We start from the raw sequence: 22,491 nt of genomic DNA, 5'->3' as shown, positions 1-22,491 counted from the left end.
TGCAACCATAATATCAGTAGCCTATAAATGTTGGATTTTGAGGGATAAGCTGTGGTAGGATATCAAATAAGGAATTCTTATATGAGGAATTCAAAAGCTTGAAAAATGAATATGCACTCCTGGAGTGATAACATCTTTCCCTTGCATTTATCATCTTTATCACATTAAAGTGTTCTGCACCACCGAACATGAACTTTGTATTCAGCGAGCTCCCTCTATAATGCGCTCCCCCCGGATTTGTTTACGCATCCGTCCAAGGCATAACGCAGCGCGTTATTTCTCACGCTTTTATTTTGAAATCCAAACCGGAAGCTATTAATGCTCCTATGCCAGCTTTAACCTTAGTGTGTTTTGGCTCCGGGAGCGTGCTGTTTTGAGAAGAGGCTGTAGTAAGTCGCTGGTAGTAGCGGAGCGGGGAGAGGAGCGGAGGCAGGCGGAGAAGCAGCGGAGCCGTGTTGGATGTAACTGAAGCCACTGAGCCGCTGCCGCTGGATACGTAGTTTCACTCACTTGTGTTTAAACCTGAGGACCAAACCTATGAGAGATCTATGGAGAAGTGCCCGGCTTTGGTTGTCCTCCTGGTTTTATTTGCACTCAGAAGTTTGGCATATGGTGAGTTTACATTGGCACCTTTGCTGGTTGTTTTGGGTTATGTTTGCACAGATGGAGCCTATATACCGGGACCCTAAAGCGGGTACGGGGGGGTCCTCCACACCACACACACACATAAAGCTGTGATTTTTACATGCTTTATCTATAGGCTACAAAGTGACACTTTTATGCCGTTGTTTCCTTATTTAACTTAATGCATCCTGTACATGATATCCTAGAACTGTGAGAACTCTTGCATTAATGCCAGTATCTGGAGGTAATCCTCATGGATGATGTCATTTAAAAGGCCACTTAAACCAGCAGACAGCAGAGTAGCCCATATGCAGCATTACTGAGGCTCTTGCCCTGGGGACTGTGGATTCGCACCAGCATCTGCTCCCCACAGATATCTATCTGACTTAGTTGTGATTCTGTAGCCTGCTCGTTTATCTCCATTATGAGGCCCATTAGGTGAAGACGTATCCTCTGCACAGTGCTTCTTGTTGGAACAGAAACAGCACATTCAGTTTTCCTTCAAAACCCACCGGTGCAGGGCTGTTGTCAGTGAGCACAGTGAGTTTGGTTTCTCCTCCCCTGGTGGACAACGGTGCTGAAAAATGTATGATTTCTTCTTACTGTACTGCGCTTCTGAGAGCCCTCACCAGATGCTGCATGTTAAATGTTGAAACTGTAACTGCCTTTCTATCCTATTGTTGTGTTGGGTTGTGTAGTGTTGTGTACTGTAGAGCTGGGGCACTGAGCAGACTGAGAACATTAGTTTCCTTGGGTTTATCCTTCACTAAATCCCTAGATACACATTTCCAACACTGGAAACTGGCCTTTGTAGTTTAACAGCCTTTTTAATCACTATAGTCCATTAATTGCATAGGCTCCTACTGTATGTTTAATTCTAGTCCCTCTTGCACATAGCTTGGGATGAAAAAGCTGCCATTACAGGCTCATCACCCACCAGAGCAATGAATCTCACTTGTAGACTGAGTCAGCTCTGAGATGAAAACCTGCCTGGATGCTGGGTCTATACAGATCCTCCATCAATCAGATACGTGGAACCGGTAAACTGCTACCAGAGGGCCACGGGCCCTTTGTTAAAACACCTATTTCTTTGTGTTCTACACAGAAACACTCAGACTGTGATGTACAAAGCAATTGTTTCAGTGCTAGTGGGATGTTATAGTTTGTGACAGCGTGGTGTCTTCGGGCCTGGCCCTACTGCTGAGGCTTCCTTTTACAAGGCTGTAAACACCGACTATGAACCCAAAGCATATGAACTAAAGCGTCAGTGAAAGTGCTCCTCCAGCGACTTCACTGGCTCCTCTGGGACGACAAAGGCTGGATTAAAGCTGCTTATTTTTGCTTTAGCAAAACACACAGTTATGATTGACAAAAGGCTTGTACTGTTTTTAGCCACAACTGTTTTTTTTTATTATCATAATAGTTGAGATTTCAATTTAAATACCCATATGTGTCTCATCCTGACACTGTTATCCAGCTCTGCTTTTAAAAAGCGAGATTAAAGGGGAGGATAAGCTTCAGATCAGAACAAGCATTGAAGAAAGTACGTGCTAAAATTAGCTCCATATGATGAGATGAAAACTCAAGAATCCTATCCGAGCCCACCCATCTCTCTGTTCCCTTTCACACGTGTGAAGGGCCCCCTTCACTCGGGGGGGGCAGAGTTGTGACTGGTCAGACTGTTTGGTCAGTAAGGTGACACTGGAGCCTGCGCTGTTACTGTCTGTCATCTCTGTCACCGTCAGTCAACACAGCTCCAGCAGCTCTCTACATCGGGCCATGTGTTTACCATGCTCTTTATTTAAGTGAGTGGGACATGGAGCTTTGAAGACAACCACTATAAATACAGTCTCTTTATACTGGGGAGGAAAATATCGGACTTTTTTTAAAAATCCTAGACACTGACTGTCAAAAAACGTCTCCATCCCAAAACACTGGAGCAGCATCTCTCCCCAGAAACAGAGTCCCCTTGGTGTGGACATTCAACAGGCCCATTGTCGGCAGGTTTAATGGGGATTATCTCTCTGGTGGAGGTCAGCCCCTAAAAAAAGGGGTTGACAGGATGTTCTGTAACACAGAGCTGCAGCTCGTGGTTATTTGTATTTTAACTGGGTCTGTCTGTGATTTTTTTCTCTAATTATCAGATTTGTTGTTTTTGTCTAGAAAAATGCCACAAAGGAATGAAACAATCCAAAGCCAAAGGCACTGTTTTGAATAATCTTGTTTTATCAGAGCAGCAGTCCAAACTCCAAAACCCTGCTCTTTTCTGTGGATAAATATTCATATTCCTAGACAGTGGCACATGGGACTCTTATGAATTATGGCCTAAAATGATATAACACAATGTTTTTTCCATTGATGATGGAAAATCTGAGGCAGATTTCTTCAAAATTTGACATATGTGAACAAACCTGTATAAAAACTGCTGTAAAAGGTAAAATAAAAAGAATGTATGTATATTTATAGCCCATGTGTGTGAATATCTAGTTTGTAGTTTACGTCAGTATTCTAGTCATTACCACATTGTTGATGCGACTGACTTGTGGGTGAGTCATAATGAGGCAACATATAGCAGCGTAGCTTCTTTCTATTGGCTTATTGACAACATGTCTCCGTTCCACAGGGAGAAAAAAAATCGGAGACAGAGAAAGCTTTGTAGTTGTTTTTGAGAACAAACACACACTCACACATACACACACACAGCGAGTGTACCTACCTCCTCCCCCACCTGCCTGCCCATCTGCTCTCTACAGATCACTTAGACTGTCAATAGCTCAGCAAGCCCTGGTATGATACATGGAAATGAGCTGAAACAGCCATCGTGACACGAGGAAATTCTAATTCACGTACGTTGGAAGACAAACAGTGAGAAGGCAGGGCAGAGATCTAAACATCCTCTTCCTGTCATCGCACAATCAGCTGCATTAATCATGAGCCTGAGCAGCCGTTTGAAGCTCGGTTGCCTATTTCCAGTGTCTTTATTTCTTACATCACTCTTTTTTCTTTCTTTATTTGCTAAATTTAGAAATAAGAAATAAGTAATCAAACAATGTGAGAGTTAAATTGAACAGAATGCAGATTAAAGATTTTCACACATTAAAGCATTCAAGCCTGGAAAAAGTTGGACGAGACGAGGATGCATCATAATACAGTGAATTCTAATGTAGTCGTGGAAACAAATGAAACCACATTCTACTTTCTCACAGTGCACAGCTTCCTCTGCACATTACTGCCACTGAGGACCGATGTAAACACCATAGGAAGAGACTAAACGCTGCAGGATCTCTACTTAGCAGTGGGCGCTGACAGGACAAGTCAGCTCTCCCCTCCCTTAAAGGTCTCAAGTGCGAGCGCCCGAGGGGCCCCCGGCTCAATACCGCCTGAGCTCCCCACCTCAGGCTGCAGACAGATGGATGGCCCCCCAAACATTAGTTCCAGTGGATTTTTAGCAAGGTTGACCTCTATATCGCTCGATCAGTGGAGGGAGGTGAGTCTGATGGCGGCCTGTGGTACAGATGATGTTTTTATCTCCAGGAAGAGAGCTTTCCCTTTGCTGGGGGAAAAAAATAAGTTTAAAGGGATAGTTCAACATTTTGGCAAATCCCTATATTCATAACAGCAGGTTCGTTACTTGTTGGTGCAAGCTATTTCTTAGAACGGCAGAGCAGAGCCGCAAACTGCTCAGAGCTACGCTATGGAGGCTAATGGGATTTATTGGTTTCCTTCATCAAACTCATCAAATACACAATCCAAAAACTCAAAAATGCTGTGGTAGACAAGTTGTGACCTGCACATTCACCACGCTATACGTTACGAGACAGAGTTGTTTTCGAGGTAGGCTAAATGTAGAGACTGCTTGCTGAAAAACGGCCCTCGACAGGAACGCACATCGGTGGTTTTGCATGAATTTACTATCCCTTTAAAAAAGTCTATGATTCATCACAATAATTAAACAGTAAATCTATTTTTTTTAGACGTTGTTAGCCCCCCCAGGTGTTTTTGAACACAGATGTTTATGTGCAGCGTGAACACAAAATGTTACACAACATGATAAACAGGTTACACGCTGCAGGGACAGGCAGTAGCATGAGTGTGTGTTCTCTTTCGCTGAGAGCCATCCAGTCTCTTGTTACTGTCTCATTTTGGAGAGTGATTAAATCAGTCCCTGAGGTGGATGATGACGTAGTTTTTTTTTTTACCCAACATGCCATCCTTTTGTCCAACATGAGCAGCTCAACTTTCACCGGCGACTCGGGCGCATTCTCATGTTTACCTGGGCTGCTTTTTGTTTGAAGCACAAACTGAAGGGAATACCCACGGGTATATCGCCGCAGCTGTCCTCCTCCTCGCCACCGCTTTGTCGGTGCGTGGTTTGTAACGTTGGCACTTGAAAAGCTCGGCGTAGAGGGGGAGAGAGAGAGAGAGAGATAATGGATCATTTTCAGCACCAGTGTATCAAGATGATGCCGTGGCGGAGGGATTGTGACAGGCTCTGTCAATGATTTAATGGCAGGCTTTAGAAGTGACAGGGACAGCTCTTTTGGGGGGGAAAAATGACATGACAGTCACTGGGTGGCTGTTATTTTGTTGATGCACAGAGGGGTGACTTGAGGATAGGAGGCAGTTAGACTTTCACTTCTCTGGGTGATGATTGATGGTCTTCCAAGATGTTTTGAAAGAATGCTCATTAAAGAACCTGCAAGTGCAACTCTATTCACTGTATTTAGGAAAAGTGATAGGCAGCTGGATTTGAATCAGTCACTTCATCAGTCACTACTTTATGTCTTAACTGTGTTAGGCTGGGCAGCATCCAATTAAATCCCTTCAATAGGGTGTTAATTGAAATATTAATGAGATCGCAACTTGACCAAGTGCAACAGGAGCTGCAGCTAAAATGAGTCACAACAGACCATAAATGAAGCGTTGTGTTGCTACAGAGATGCACTGGTCAATATATCATCCTCTAGATGTAAGGGAATATGATTGATTGATATAAGACCCAACAAATATGACCTCATACTCATTTATATACTGTATATATATTTATATATTTGTTAAGTGAAAGCGAAATAGAAAAATATCAATATTGCTATATATATATATATATATATATATATATATATATATATATATATATATATATATATATATATATATATATATATATATATATATATATATATATATATATATATATATATATATATAATATAAAAAATATATATTTTACTTATATAATGAGTAGAATTAGGTTTTATGGTTCAGGTATATGTGATTGCAGTTCCAAGTTGTATTTGTTCCATGCTGAGATGCAATATGCCCTGAGCAAAGCAGTGAATGAACTATGAGTGCACTTGTGATTTTTCTATTTTTTATATCATGAGAAATATTGCAATATATTTTATTATCAAATCAGCCTGGGTCTAATCTATCTAACCACTTTCCTCCTTCATCTACTCTTCACAGTTACAATTACACACTGACAGTTTCATATACGATGAAAAGATCTTCTATATTCTTTCATAACCAGCTGTGTATGTCTATATTCAGTGCAGGAACATTGCATTGATGCATTGGAGGACTGAGCAGTTGAATATAGTTCACCGTATCTCTGAACTCAACCCACTGTGTTGATCCCCCAAAACCAAAAATATGTCTCCTCGTGTTGAGCGTTTGAATGGAAAACAAGTCGGCTCGGTTTCATTCTCAGGACTCAGGGGTTCAGGAAGTGGCCGTCTCGACCCCTTCCTCGCTCCGAGTGACGCTACGTGTGATCGGCGCGGTCAGACAGACAGACAGGAGCAGACCGCTGTCGGCCCGCGAGCCCCACACAGATCTAATAGGAGCTAATCTTGAAGTATGCTGCTGCGGCGGGACAGGAAGCCAATGGCATTTCCCCACAGCTGCGTCGGCCGGGCCGGGCCACCCACAGGCAGCGCTTCGGTTGTTCCTGGAGCTCCTCGAGGCTTTTCCTGCATGATGAACCTCAGCCATGGTCACTGATAAGGAATAATCCAGACATTAATATACATGCTCTTCCCTCTTATCCCAGTATCTTCTCTCCCTGCGGTAGTTTTCTTCGTGTCTCTTCCTGCTCTCATCACACACCACACAACACTTGGAGCTAAACTGAATGAGGAGTGAGCCTAGTTGCCACATACAGTTGAGTTGCTGCTCTCTTGTTCTTTCAAAGCCAATTCCAAATCCCCCCGTGGTGGAGTCGGCGGAGAAAATCGATGCTTCTCACTGGAGGGTAACTGAAACTCAAACTAACAACTCTTGGCAGGATTTGCGGTAACTTGAACGAGTTTGGGCCGGTTCTATATCAGTCCCCGGCATTGCTATTTGTAGATGCCTCCCCCGCGTTGCTTTCAAGGTCCTCTGGATGCTTAAAAGCGAGAGTATAGTTTTAGCAGCATCGATGCTGATGCAGGACGTTCTGCTGGGTTCCTCTGACCGGACTGTGCTGCAACTGCAACTGAATTGAAATCTTTATTGTGGATAGTATTATGGATAGATGATGATGGATCTCAGATATCTGTTAGACCTTGACCTTCCTAGAGAAAGCCAACCTCCTTCCTGGTGGCAAAAGGCCTGAACTGTTTCTATAGAGGATGTTGAGGGTCTGTCAGGATGACCTCAGCCCTCTGAATACACCTGACCTGACAGACCTGGCTGAGATCATTTAGATTTACACCACACTGATTAACAACACTTCACAGCCTGTTTTTCTTCACCAGGCTGAGATTGCCAGAGCAACAGATCATAGAGAGTGTAATATTATAGACTCAACAAATGATGAGTAAAAACTTTTTCACGAGTGAGCCTTCAATATGAAAAGTCCTCAGCTTCCTTAAAGGGACAACGAGGAGTTTCTCCAGCGGCAGAATGAAAAATTCTGCGACAATAAAAAAGTCTCATATTAATGTGGATGAATCTACGGTACCCACACTTAATATATACCGTATATCGTTTTGTCTCTATCGTTATTTTGTTATTATTAGTGGTGGTGGAAACGCTGGGCGAGCCGACCAGCATTTCCTTACTTTCGGTTTTGCGGACGCTGCCCGGCGAGTCATGAGAATAACGCAGCCGAATCGCCGTTTATGGTCGGAACTACGACGGTATCTGATCGTCTTCGAACCTCTGACTTTAATTCTTGATGAATGAAAACATGAGTCTGTCTTGCGCCGGTCAAATAAATTCAATTTAGTTCCAGAGAAACGGGGGTTAGAGGGGCAAGTAGTCATTTGACATATTTGAGCATTTTATAAAAAAAGTAAGGCAATAGTTACTTTTCCTGTTTTGTTTTTTTTGTTTTTTTATGTTACTAACTCAGTTACTTTTTAAAAGTAACATGCCCAACACTGGTGACGTAGGTGGATTCCTACAAAAGTCCAACTGCATGTCTTTGGGAGGTGTACTTGAACCCCCACATCTCGTTTCTGTGCTTGAATCGAGATGGAAGCTTAATCTGCTCCCCAAGCCTCTCAGCCATGTTTTCTATGGAGGACTCTTTGTGTAATGCTGCTCTGTTGGGCCGAACTGCTCCTGTTGGACACCAGTGTTTGTTCTCTATCTGCTGTCAGCCTCCTCTGTCTTGTCAACGTGCCCTAACATCCGGCCAAAAATCTCATTTCAGCTGTTTGGGGCCAGACTCACAGGGAGCGTGAAACAGTTGTTAGTGCAAAGGGCTTTTTTTTTATCTTTACTCTGGCGCTGCCCTGGGAGTTTGGGTCTCTTTGCTCCCAATTTCCATGATCTCCTCTTGACAAAGAAAACAGAGCGGTGGCTCCAGCCTCTCTATACTCATGAAGCTGTTTCATCGCTCCTAGAGGGACATGATAAAAAATAAAAAAAAACAGGCAATTTCCTTTTGTAAAGTTCAGCCTGCCCATTTAAACGCTTAGCATCCACACAAGCTCAATTAAGGAGGTCGTCTCTTTACGGCCGGCCCTCTGTATTCACATGCAAGTATGTCATCTTGTCGTCCCCTAGAGGGGTCAGAGGGAGGAGGAGGAGGCTGTAGAGAAAGTACTCCAGGCTGCTGACCCCCCCTCCTCTCACTTCACCACTGCTGCCAATTTAACTTTGAATGCACATTAGCAAATCAATTCCTGCGGCTTTTTTTGGAGGAAACCGAGAGCCAGAGGAGGAGGCAGAGGTGTAAAACAACGCATTCTTCCGAGAGGGAGGCTGAAAAGAATTGCAGATGAGGGAGGAATAGGAATAAGTTGTTGAATTTTCTTTGATCGCCATCTCTCTCCCCCCCTAACTCTTTCTCTCTAAGCTCCCTCTGTTCACCAGATACTGTTTTTTTTCTGCCGCTGTACTGGAATTCGGGCTTAAAAAAAGATTTCTCTCAGTCATTAACAGTGGGTCTTTTTAAGCGGAATTGGATAGGGAGGGGGGTTATCTCAAGCACAATGTGACGTTTAGCTCAGTTTAGCCTTAATTTTAGCCGCTTTTTAAGCCAGAGAGGATGGCTTAAAGATCTTTTTTTTTTCACCATGGAGTGAATGGGAGCACGGGCTCTTCATATATTGTGGAATTCTGATTTATTTTCAAGTCCTTGGTGCTGAAATGAAAGGTATTTCTCACCCTGTCTGATGGGGCTGAAGTGCCGTCCACGTTTTATGTCCTTTTTCCCCGCAGGGCTGCAGCGAACTGAATATTTTTGATCCTATGTGTGATGACACATAAACCCTCTGTGAGCCGGTGCTGTTGGCTCGGGGGCGGCTGTGGACCTTCAGTGGGTGGGGGTGGGGGTGGGGGGGGGATAGTTGATAAGTAGGTGTGAGGATTTGTGTCGACCTCGGGACTCAGCCCTGCGCAAACGACATTTGAATTTATCGCAGAAGTTCGACCGTCATCTGTGTAAGTCTGTGAAATGCCTTCTGGGAAAGATGTGGGTATTTACCGCCTGAGCATTTAAAAAAAAAAAAAAAAAAAAAAAAGTTATAACAGCCGGAGCAAACAACTCATCAATCAAAACTGATAGTGAAGTGAACTTTTTCAGTGCTCTGCATCAGACCAGCAGGATCAAAAGGGCGACATGGTGTCAGTCTCATTAATGATGAAGCCTTTGGTGTCCAGCAGCAGCTTCATCACCACGCTCAAAAACAAGTTGACAGGCATTTATCTGACCCCTGACCTCTCAGAACTGGATTATATTCGGATAATCGGAGCGGAGACGGGGGTCCGGGGGTTTCATGTCAGAGCGATCTGCAGAATCTTCACACTGTCAGTCAAAGTGGAGAAGCCTTTAGTTTTTCAAATGAGCTTTCAGATGTTAAAAATTTGACTTCTTAAAATGGACATATGATGGAAATATCACTTTTTGAAGGCTATTTATATATATATATATATATATATATATATATATATATATATATACACATTTGTGTGTTTGTCTTGCCTTCCTGCCCTCAAAATGTAAGAATTGACTAAAAAATCTGTAATGTACATGTGGTTTTACAAGCTGTTCCTTCCGTTGTCATACAGTGATAAGCATAAGCATAAGTTTGTCATAAGAGTGCTGTGATGTTTGATCCTTTTACTGAAGCATGTCAACATGTCTTGAAGACACAAGATTTGTGGAAAAGGGGCATAATATGTCTCCTTTAAAGGGATATATCAACATTTTGGCAAATTTGCCTAATCCCTATAGTTTTAGGAGTAGGTTCTTTACCTTTAATTGTGAGTGCAAGCTGTTTTTAGATCGGCGGGGCAGAGACGTGAGTTGCACGGTATTTCTACGTTTCCCTCATCAAACTAAATACACAATCCAACAACTCCGAAATGGTCCTGTGGACAAATTGTGTGTATTTTATGAGTTTGATGAGGGAAAGCCGGAAATAGTGCTAGCTGAGCAGCTCATATCTCTGCTCCGCCGATCTCAAAACAGCTTGCACTGACAATTAAAGATAACAAACCCACTGCTATGACTATGGGATTATGGCAATGGGCAAATTCGCCAAAATGTTGAACTATCCCTTTAAAGTATCACTTCACTTCATGTCTGCTGTTGTCAACAGTTGGACACCACCACATTGAAACACCGCCCCGCCCCCTTGTAGCTCCAGAGAACAGTGTGTGAGTTACTGTGAGAGGTTCTGATGTTTTAGTCTTTCCAGTTGATGTAAATCTGTCCTCGTGTCTCTGTGGTGAAATAAATTGAGGGGGTGTCTTTGGCAGTGGTCCTCTCTGCACCGAGACGCTTCTCCTCGCGCTGGATGAGAAAAAGTCGTGCCTCAGCACTTCACCGTCCTCCATCACAGAGGATGCTGCAGCAGGAGCTCCAGCTCCCTGTGGCTGCTTTTTTTTGTTGCCGCTTCTCCTCATTTGTCTTGGTGCCCTCTCACCTCAATGCTGTATTTCTCTGTCACACACTCTCCCCGGCTATATTCCTTTCTTCCTTCCTCCTCCTCCTCCTCCCTTCTGCTGTTTCAAGCGGCTTTGAAGTTATCTGACATCAATTCACAGTCAAAGTGCATTTGTCTTGATGTTTAAATAGAATCTAAACACAAACTCCTCTCTGATCGCGAGTCTGTTCCAGTTTGAATCCTCCGGGTCGACGGGGAAAGTTCAGGCTGACTGAGACGAATTAATTAAAATAAACAGCGGTTTGATTTTCTTCGCCGGATTAATCAGGGTTTTGATTAATCTGGTAATTACACAACAGGGGGGAGGTTCAAGTATGTGGAGTTTTCTATGGACTGCACAACTTCCAAAGTGCAGCAAAGTGCTGATTATTTGTCATTAGTGCCGGTGGATCAGACTCTGTAATCTGACCACATGTAGTTTTGTATCAGTTTGCCTTAGCCCTATTTGAATTTTATCATGGCTTAAAGGTCTGCATTGTTGAGCATGTGGCCGCTTTTTAGTTTTTTTTTAGTTTTTCAACCTTTATTTACATAAAAGGACATAAAACAAAAAGGTGATGAGAAGAACAACCCCCCCAAAAAACAATCAATCAAACAAAAAAACAATGCAACATAGACAATCCCCAATTCTGGCCACTTTGAGTGATGGTTAAGTGAGTGCATGGTGTTTGCAGCAAGTCTTCCATCCTCGTTGACCATTTTTGGATTAGCTGGGAGTTAGGGGCGGAGTCAGACATTGCAGAGGAACAGCTCATTCGGAGCTTTGAAGCCACTCTTCAGAAACCTGTGGGTGAATATGACACATAGAGGCTGCCTCCATCTTTACTTGTAGTCTTTAGTGTTAATCAGCACAATTAAAGACCATTTAAAGTAAACAAGTGCTACAAAGCTGTATCAGCTGCACTGTAACAAAACGCTGACGTATCAGGTGATCGGGCGAAAGGGAAAATCAGGTTAGCGAGGACACGTGAGAAGATAATTGGTGGCCCAGAGAGATGCTCATGCTGCTACTGAACCAGGCTGAACATGTGTATGTGCAGGTGCAGCCAGGAGACATGTAGCCACGCCCCCCGAGACAAACATGGGAGGAGGAGACCCAAGAGAGAAAACACAGCACACACCATCCTGAGCTCAACAACAATGCATTTGTTTTAATATTAATAGACAATATTTCATTTTTTCACTTATTTTTTCTACCAATTTAACAGAACAAAACACAGTTTCCCTCAGCGCCAGTGCATAGGGTGGAGCTGAAGAGACTAGATTAGCCTAAGTCACTGGTAAAAACTTGCATTATTATGGTTTAGCAGGATTTTCTACATGGATTGCAGCTCATTCAACATGTGGGGCCTCACAGCTGTTAATCTGGATTGAGAGGTGACACAAAGCCGAATCATATGATTCATAATTTAATAACTGTACAGAGGAGTGGACATTCCCTTACTTTACATATATCTGTAGGTTTTCCCTTTATGAATGAACGATGACTCTCAGCCCATCAGATCTACACGGCCGGTCATACGTGCGGTAAATCCACCACAGCTGTGTGTGCAAGGCAAAGTAATTCATCCTCACTGCACACACACACACACACACACACACACACACACACACACACACACACACACACACACACACACACACACACCATCCCTGTCAAACAGAGCGTGGCTCGGTGAGGCCGGACTCACTGCAGCATCCCCGTGGTTTCATTAGCCGGCGTGTAGCTTTGAGAGTTCCTGCCATCCTGCTGTAGTACACCGCAGGCAGGAGCTAATAGGTCCTCAGAGGGGCCGGGGCCTTCCTATTAGACACCTTCTTCAAGACAAGCAGTCATACCACGCTGCAGTCCGTCTCCTGCTGTCCATTTAACCCAGTCTGAGACTCATCTCTTCCAGCCGTGCCGCTTTAAATCTGTTAAATACATCCACAACACTTTGACGCACCGCAACGGGGGGATACCACTCATCTTAGAAATTCAGATAAGAGTCGAGTCGTATGGTAACGCGCAGTCAGGTCGCCGTGTCATATACTGCTGTCAGTATGAATGCACAGCCAGATTTGCAGAGATCTAGAGGATGTCTAATGATTTTATTATTTTTTTTACCCCCCCCTTGTTCTAACTGAACCGTAAAAAAGCAGCGGAGGATCATTTCATCCGGTCTAAATTGGTTCAGCGGGCAGATCATCAGCGCTCGGATGGTGATATTTAGCTCAGTCTCACTCGGTGGTCTCTTCTCTTTAAGAATCCTCCCTTTTACATTTCCACATGGCTTGTTCCAACCAGTGCCGACTGTAAAATTTATGAGTCAGCTCTTAAAGGCTCTGTCCTGCTGAGCCCCCCTCCCAACCGCACCTAAACCCCTCCCCGGGCCAGACACACTCAACTCAGACATGATACATATGCTACCTTAGAGCTACTAGATGAGCAGTCTGCAGCTCACAGACTGGGGTGAGGACAGGGAGGATGGTTTCTATTTATCACCCCAAAACTGTAGTTTTTAAAAATATATATATTTTCATTTTTAGAAATGTTTTTCTGGTAGTTCTGCATTACAGATCAGTGATTATATGTGTTTGCATAGATAAGATTAGACCTCCATGGACTCATAATGGCACTATGGGAGACCAGCAGCTATAGTTAACAATCACCTCAGCCATGATCAATAAATAACTCCTTGTTTTTGCACAGTGCTGATTCGTTTGGTCGATTTTCAATTCAGTTAATTAAAATTCACTTCAAAACAATGTTAAGAAACTGCATTATTTAACTCTGCGCTCAGGTGGAATTCATATCAACTGCAGCTCACGGTTGATTCATTTTAGAATATTAATTTGTCTCTGGTTCTTTGTGATGCAAAAACGGCAGCACAGGCAGCGCTGACAGTTTTCTCACTCAGCGAATGGTAATATTTTGGAAAAGTAGATTCATCGCTCCACAGTGGACGCTCACGCTGCACTCAAGATGTTCGATTTCAGTTCAGAAAGTCCAGAAAGAGACAGACACGGAAGAGCAGTAATGTGTTTTTTTTCTCACATTAATGGCGCTGGTATCTAACCTTAAATCTGATCATATTCTGCCTTCAGTGCTTTGAGAGCAGACGTCAGAGTCAGACACAGACTCATCTGCTATTTGACACTAACTAGGAAACAACTTCAAAGCCTCGCTGCCATTTCCTGCTCTTCAGAGTTTCCCCCATTTGGCTGAATGTAATTGCATTCAGAGCAGATCCACCAGATAATACTCTTTATATTCCCATCATCTAAAAGCACTGAAGTGGTGTGCTTAATCCCCCTGAAACCTGCACGGAGGGGTTTGTCACTCCGAGGAATTTGGACGACTGTTGGTCTTATCAGGCAAAGTCTGAATGTTTGAACCCCTCATTCATTGCACCTGTGGCTGCAGGAGCGTTACGGCCCCTCTATCTCACCTATAGGGCCTGCAGCACATGACACGCTGTGTAGCGCTGCTGGAGGCACATTTGCCAGCTTTCCTTCCACAGAGCGGTGGAAACGAGCTGCTATCTAGATCTAAAACCCTCCGTCCTTCCACCTGAGTCTCTCCATCTTATTATTTTTTTCCTTTTCAACGAACACTGTCATTGAACCACACACTAAAACCAAAACGACTCAGCTTCTGTAGAAAAGTTGCTATTGCCCTGAGGTAAATTTATATTCTCTTAGAATTAGACCTTTATTTAGAAGATAATATGCTTTATTGTCACATTTACAGCAGAATTAAAAATGCCAAACCAGACGGTGCAATCATAAAGATAAAAAAAAAAGATTTTAAATGAGTATTAAAAAAATAGCTAGAATAAATAATGTTAATAATGAACGAAGGCAAAAAAGAGAACTCGCAACACTGTCTTTTCCTGAAATAGAAAACATAGACAATAAATAATGAAACAAAACAAACACACAACTTTCAATTTGCTGAACTGCACTATCTATATTGCACTGCGTAGTTGTTGCTGTAGGGTAAAAACTGTTTTTGTATTTGTTAATATCTCAGTATTTATCACCATATGCAATATTTTTTCCATTAACATTTTTTCCACTTTTGTTTTCCCTACCGCCAAGACCGACCCCTCATTTCACTAGCATCCTGGATCTCTCCCAAGCCTGATTTCTATGCAAACATAATTTGTTTTGACTTTTTGCTAAGCAGTGAATTATTCCACAAGAGCAGCAGCATATGAGCAAAAAAACACAAAACCGGAGTGATGCAGGCAGCCAGGTTGTGCAGAAAATCAACCAAAAAAAACCAAAAGAAAAACAAACTCCTGAATGCTGAACAAAGCACCTCATGTTTTCTGTCTCCCTGTCATGAGCACACAACCACTCCCCCCCGACCGCCCGCTGTGGCTGCTCTGAAAACACAAAGTTGCGTAATCGAGCGCTGCATGGGACGGGGTTAAAGGAAGCCTTCCTGTGACTGAGACGGAGAAAATGGGCTTTTTTCTAGTTTAAGAAATGACACAGCTTTACTGGTTGGTGATGGGGAAGGGGAAGGGGGAGAGGATCAGAAATACACAGACGTGAAGCTGGGAACATTTGGAACAATCACAGCGACAGAAACTTGATTATTGTGGAAATCAGCGGCGAGACGCACCTCCCGTTGTCGCTCTTTCATCGGCTCTCTCCAGGGGGAGATTTCAACTCGTGCCTCGTGGTGCTCCAGTTTGTGTTATTGCTTTTCATACATAATTGTACCACCCACACGCTGCCATTCACATTGTCAAGGGAAGAGGAGAAGACAGTGGTGGTGGTGGTGGTGGGGGTAAAGCAATTTCAAACAAAGCTTGGCAAAAAAAACCTGTGGGAATTACCTATAGGCCTCGTCTTGGTCTGCTGTAATAACGCTGTTGTCGCTGCAAGTCTACACAGGGTGGTACAAGACCTGGTGTATGGGGGGTGGGGCACACAACCCTCGCACACCCACATTTACACCTATGAGCTGTTTGCAGTTGTATCTGGAGCTGCTGTGTGGTTGCATGTTGGACTGTGGGAGAACCTGCAGAGAACGGCCTCATAAAGCCTGGGAATCAAACCCACAACTGTCTTGCCGTGAGGTGATAACGCTAACCACTGTGACCTCATGCCACCCCAGTGATACAAAAAAACACACACTTACACAGCTTTCTATCAGAAGCAGCATGAACTTGTTCAGCAGTAAGGGATAGTTCAACATTTTGGCAAATTGGCCCATTGCCATAATCCCTATAGTCATAGCAGTAGGTTTGTTACCTTTATTTGTCAGTGCAAGGTATTTTTAGAACGGCGGAGCAGAGCCGCGAGCTGCTCAGAGCTACGCTACGGAGGCTAATGGGATTTCTTGGTTTCCCTCATCAAACTCATCAAATACACAATCCAGCAACTCCAAAACGCTCTGGTGGACAAGTTGTGACCTGCACAATCACCACGCTATGAGATAATAACAGAACGTTACGAGACAGAGTCGTTTTCGAGGTAAATACAGAGACTGCTTGCTGAAAAACTGCCCCTGAAGGCAACGCGCATAAGCAGTTTTGCATGAATTTACCTCTAAAACAACTCCATCTCGTAACGTGCCGTTATTATCTCATAGCGTGGTGAATGTGCAGGTCACAACTTGTCCACCAGAGCGTTTTGGAGTTGTTGGATTGTGTATTTGATGAGTTTGATGAGGGAAACCAAGAAATCCCATTAGCCTCCGTAGCGTAGCTGTGAGCAGCTCACGGCTCTGCTCCGCCGTTCTAAAAACAGCTTGCACCGACAATTAACAGTAACGAACCTACTGCTATGACTATAGGGATTATGGCAATGGGCCAATTTGCCAAAATGTTGAACTATCCCTTTAACACCAGAACATGTGAAAATGTTGAATGATGATGATGATGTCTACAGACCTATATCAGGAGCCATAATTCCCCCCAAAAATGCACATCACATTTGAGTCAGTTTTTAAGATTTATTCTGCAGCAATATATTTGAACCATTTTAAAGTAAACTGCTACATTTAGCTGAACTCTCTATTCAAAAGACTGAGCTGTAGGGATGTGAATCTTTGAGTGTCTCGATTTGATTCAAAATGAATTCCCATATGCACAGAGATGTGCGTCACCTGATCGGCACAAGCCTATAGTCACAGACATTCAATGGAGCATTTGCAGCCCACAAGAGCTGCAGCTTCTCACATGAGAAACCCAGTCGTCCTTGTCAGACTGGATCAAATCCTTACACTGAACATTTTTCTTGCTTCTAACACATCGACATTGAGGACAACATGTTCACCTGCTGCCTAATATATCCACCCACTATCAGGTGTCATGATGAAGTGTTATTCACTGTTATTCACTTCACCTGTCAGTGCTCAGAATGTTAGAATCTGCTGTTGCACTTCAGTTGTATCGAAACACATACTGTATATTTTAAAGGAATATTGACCACATTCAGGTGACAGGAACATCTTCATCTGCTTCTGTCTCTTTTCATTTGTGTGTGTCAGTCAGACTCATAGACTCTGCAGATCAGAAACACAACACATTCATATTGACAAGTCATTTGCATCCTGCCGAGCTCTAGAGAGAAAGACACATTATTAAATATTGACTCGTGTGTATCTGTATATGTTTGATATCATTCTATTCCAGTTGAGTCAACCTACTTTCTATTGAGGTTCTGAATAGCACAGTTCTACCACATTTAAACCCCCCACCCCTTCCTTTCCTTTCCTTTCCTTTCCTCCACTGCTGGAGAATCTGGTTTTGCTTTAATAGCTGCAGAATGTAGAGCATGTCATTTACACAAGTCCTCTTGATTTATACTTTGAATGTTACTGTTGAGCAATTGCATTACATGCTCATTTCACACCGCCGTGTTGTCGGTGATAAAGATGTGTGTGTGTGTGTGTTTCGACGGAGCTGAAGCTCAAGAGGTTTCGAGAGCGAGAGGGCAACAGAGTGTTTTTTTTTTTGTTTTTTTTTTACAAGTTGTGCCACCTACTTCCCTCTTTGTGTTGAGGATTGAGGATTTTTATGTTCTGTGTTTATTATAGCCTGTACCCTTCCTACACTGGTGCAACCACTATACAGCATGAGTGTTTGAGCACTCCAAATATATCATGCTGTCACAGATGAAAAGCAGAAGGCTTGAAATGTAGCTTCATTTAGCATAAGGACCCAGCAGATATGATGATTTTTAAATACCTGTAACATCTCTCAGCAACACAAGCTGTTCATTTGCTTTTCTCTACAATCTGCTGTCTGTTTTTTCTCCATAATAATGAAAAAAAAATCATCACAAATAGAATCTTAACCCTTTCTTTCCCCCCTTTGTCTCTAGGATCTAGACCCAGGTTGGAGGACAGCCCTCCTCGGATCGTAGAGCACCCGTCCGATCTGATCGTGTCCAAGGGCGAGCCGGCCACCCTCAACTGCAAGGCCGAGGGCCGGCCGGCCCCCGTGGTGGAGTGGTACAAAGATGGCGAGCGCGTGGAAACGGATCGGGACGACCCCCGGTCCCACCGGATGCTCCTGCCCGCCGGCTCCCTCTTCTTCCTGCGCATCGTGCACGGGAGGCGGAGCAAGCCGGACGAGGGCGTGTACGTGTGCGTGGCGCGCAACTACCTGGGGGAGGCAGTCAGTCGCAACGCATCGCTGGAGGTGGCAAGTAAGTGACTCAGCCTGCGTCTTGTGTTAGCTTCCTGCTACCATCTATGGTGTTCTAAATCAGCTCTAAAATTCATCCAATTAGTTTTTCTTCTCTTGGTTACATTGTTAGTCTTCGTTATCCATGAAAATTTGGGTTTTAATATTTTTTGGTGTGGGCCCCTGGGTCTTTTTTGTCAGTCTACCCCTTGTCTTTAATTGAACCTTCCTCTTGTCAGCTTTCTGCTGCCATCTATGGTGTTAGGGTCAGTTTTGAGTCTTAAATCAGCTGTAAAACACAGTGAAAACAATTATTTATCATTCTATTTGTTTCTCATCTCTTGGTTACGTTGTCAGGCTTCCTTATCCATTAAAGGTTGGTTTTGCACTTTATGATTTCAGTTTTAACTCTAATTATTCTTCTTATCGTTATAACCGGGTCAAAACCACAAAAGTCATAATTTTAACCAGAGCATTTTAGAGAGAATTTTATTTTGTTTAAATAGAGGTTCCTGACAAAGTCAAAAAGCCTTGATGCTATAAACCAATTTGTGTGGTAATGTTATGCATTTAAAACCTGAAAACAGGCCACTGGTGACCGGAACACAAGAGGAAGGTTAGATAATTATCATGATTTATATATTTTTGCTGCAGAGGCTGGATGATCAGATGATACAGTGCAGGTTCTATGTGGTGTGTATGTGTGTGGTCCATGTATCAGGTGTCAGACATCTTGTTCTGTATTATTTAGTCCCAGTAATAAGAGGTGGATAGAATGGCAGGAGGATCTCAGCCTGTAACAACGTTAGCTGCGCTCGGAGAGCAGAGGAGTGTGGAGGCGGCTTCAAAGGACTCGGCTCCCTTATCATCGCCATCACTCGGCTGACTTAACGCGAGACCCCATCCTTGACCTTGGTGTCAGATCTCCTGGCAGCTTGCACCCTGAGGCCCCCCCTCCACCACCACCACCACCACCACCACTACCCTCCTCATACCACCACCCTTCAGTCTGCTTCCCAGGCATCCTATCTCGTCTCCGTGCCAGAGAGCCCGGTCCCCTGTCGTGTTGTGACCAGGCCCCTGTGACCGGGCCTGTTAATGTAGATGGATGACAGCTAGCACAGCGGAAGGAAGGGAGGAAAAAAAAAAAAAAAAAGATAACGCTTGTCGCCACTGGACAGGAAAGCTGGGAAAAGAAACTTTCAAGCGAGGGAAGGCCACTTTTTAGTTGGCAGCCTCTCACTAGCAGATGTTGGCCCCCTTAAAATACAACAAACCCCTGTCAGATGAGTTTCCAGCAGACAGCTCTCGACGTTGTTTACTTTTCCTGCAGCAGGGCAGCTTGTGATCGCCGGCGGGCGCTTTAATGAAATGCGGACAGGGCCAATTAAATCTTCGCTGTTCCAATCGGCCATTACCTTTAGTGTTGGCAGATCACTGCTGGAACTTTGTTTTGACAGCGGCAGCAGATGATATAGAGAAAGTCACAGCTGCAGATATAGTTTTCGACTTTGCAACTTATCATATTGGTGGAGTTTTGCCTGTTTTGCTTTGTTTTTACTTTTTTTACTTTACTTGTAATTGTTTATTTTCACTGGGACAGAGCAAAATAATTGAGATTACTGTAAATGTGCCAGTATTGGCTAAGGAGCCACTTACGGGCAAGGAGTTAACTGCCAGCCTGTAACAACAGCATTACATCTGTACATCCCTAAAAATAATACGACATAAAAGCATATATGTTACTAAAATATTAATATATAGAAAGATTTTGACAATAATGATAGTGGACATCGGACTGTGAAGAGCTTTTTACAGAAACACACGTGAAGGTCCAGATCTGCTTTCCCTTCACTCCGGCCTCTCCCAGCATCGGACACTTTTTAAAGCTGAAAACCATCTCAGGAATTTCTCATTTCTTATTAACACAAACCAGCTGAAGGTGGTAAAAACCAGCTCCATTCCCCATAAAAACCAAAAAAAAAAACGTGTGAAACTCTAGACTCCTGTCAGACACCTTACAGGTCGGACATCATATTTTCTTGAAAGGCTCTGCCGGCCCCCCCGCCCTTTAACTTAATAATCAGACTCCACAAGAAAAAAAAAAAAAAAAGCAACAGTCCATGAATCACTCCCTATCCTGTGTAAACAGCTGAGATCTGCGCAGTGTGCCCGTCGCCTCACCTCCACAAAGCGTTCCCCAAGCTGCGTGAAGAATCACCTTTCACTTTTGCTCGCGCTCTGTTTCGGTATCAACGCGAGAAGAAGCCACAGGGTGTTTGTGATATAAGCTGCGTGTGCATGGGAGCCAGGCAGAGAGATAGAATAGGTGGAGGTGTTGTGAATCACTTTCCACAGAGCCGGTTATGGAAAAAAAAAAAAAAAGGAGCGGTGATGGATGCCAGGAGTTCTCTTAGCCCCCGTGAATAATCCTTAACGTCGCTGCCTACACTTTTCTTTTGCGCTCGTTCTCTGCTGTTTGAGCTCCACGCAAACAGGCTGTCTTTGCTTTTCTTCATTCATGACATCAGGAAGGTGCTCTTTAGAAACTAAGGACACGTCTTGAGGGGTAGTATTATATTTGTCAGCACCTTTGTGATATTTCTGGCAACTGCTGAAGGTGACAGGACGGTCTAATCCCCCTTCTTGTAGAGCGACATTGACAACGTCTCAGATGAGGCTCTGTGAGGCTGCGCAGGGTCATGGTTTTTTTCCCGATACTACAGCTTGTCATATTTTAACTAAGAAATGAAAATGAAGCAACTGTTTTAAACTCAAGCAGGATCCTAATTTCATACATCCAACACTAAAAACATTGACCAACATACATATACATACAGGATTCCCACGAGTCCTGGAAAACTTGGAAAATGGTTGACCAATTTTCCAGTCATTGAAAACACATAGAAAATGAGAAAAAAAGTCAAATGTCCTGGAAAAGCTTGAGTTGTCCTTAGAAAATCAGCTTCCAGAGCGCTGTTTGACTTTTTCAGACCCCACTAAGGATTTCTTTTTCAAAGAAGTGCGAGAAAACTAGAGACTTTTAGTTGATAAGTGTTTCCCAGTATTGGACCTACTGTTTCCTCTGCTGAGTGACAGATAAAGGAGCAGTAGCGGTTTTCAGTGGGGTTTAAAAACAAAAACATGTTTTTGCCTTTTCTATGATAACATTTCTCATAATTTCAAAGCTTGTAAGAGATTATTTCATAGATGAGTTACAGCCATAGACTGCACATCTTTAAACCAGACTTCTGGGAGTTAGAGAGGAATAAACATAGAATAATAAACATATAAACAAACTGGTTAAATGTAGAAAATAAGGTGACTGCTGAAAAGAACACTCCTCCAAAGCATGAATGAACATTATTATAAGAAAAGAGTGGGAACCCTGATATAACACACATAAACAAAAACACCTGCCTACATTTTTCTGACCATTCACCCACAGGTAGTGTTAAGTGCCGTCCTGTCCCTTTTCTACTACGTCTATTGGTGAAAACAGAAGTATACTATAAGGGCATTTGAGAGCATGCCAAATATAAAGTCCACAGCTAAAGGGAAAATATCCTCATCCTCATCCAAAACAAAAACACTCCCACAGAAGCGAGTCCTGTTTGCAGTATGATGTTTTTTCTGTGTATTTCTCGGCCCCTTGTCTCTCAGCCTGCAGCTGATCGCTCCATCTCTGTTTGTGCGTGTCCGGCCTCCCGTTGCGTTCCCTCTCTAACGTCTCCGTCCTCCGGGAGGTGACATTCTCCGCAGCTGTCTGCGGGAAGACACATGCTCAAGGACACAAGCCGACATGCAGCAGTTGCTCTCGCAGACAAGAACCCACTAATCTGCCGCGGTGG

The 22,491-nt window shown here is 43.5% G+C and overlaps 1 protein-coding gene across 1 annotated transcript in view; it reads left to right on the top strand.

The window, feature by feature from the left end:
* The first annotated feature begins 412 nt into the window (after positions 1 to 412).
* The window catches only part of robo3 (roundabout, axon guidance receptor, homolog 3), a 104,031-nt gene continuing 81,952 nt past the window's right edge, over positions 413 to 22,491 (top strand). The window contains exons 1-2 of the mRNA XM_083985985.1: positions 413 to 612; positions 18,336 to 18,662. Of these exons, the coding sequence (XP_083842111.1) occupies positions 549 to 612; positions 18,336 to 18,662 (391 nt within the window). The 5' untranslated portion in view covers positions 413 to 548. The remainder of the gene's footprint in view (positions 613 to 18,335; positions 18,663 to 22,491) is intronic.

The sequence above is a fragment of the Trachurus trachurus genome (assembly GCF_905171665.1).
Source record: "Trachurus trachurus genome assembly, chromosome: 14".
NCBI lineage: Eukaryota > Metazoa > Chordata > Actinopteri > Carangiformes > Carangidae > Trachurus > Trachurus trachurus.
The sequence above is the reverse complement of the archived record's forward strand: the minus strand, read 5'-3'. Positions and strand labels throughout refer to the sequence as shown.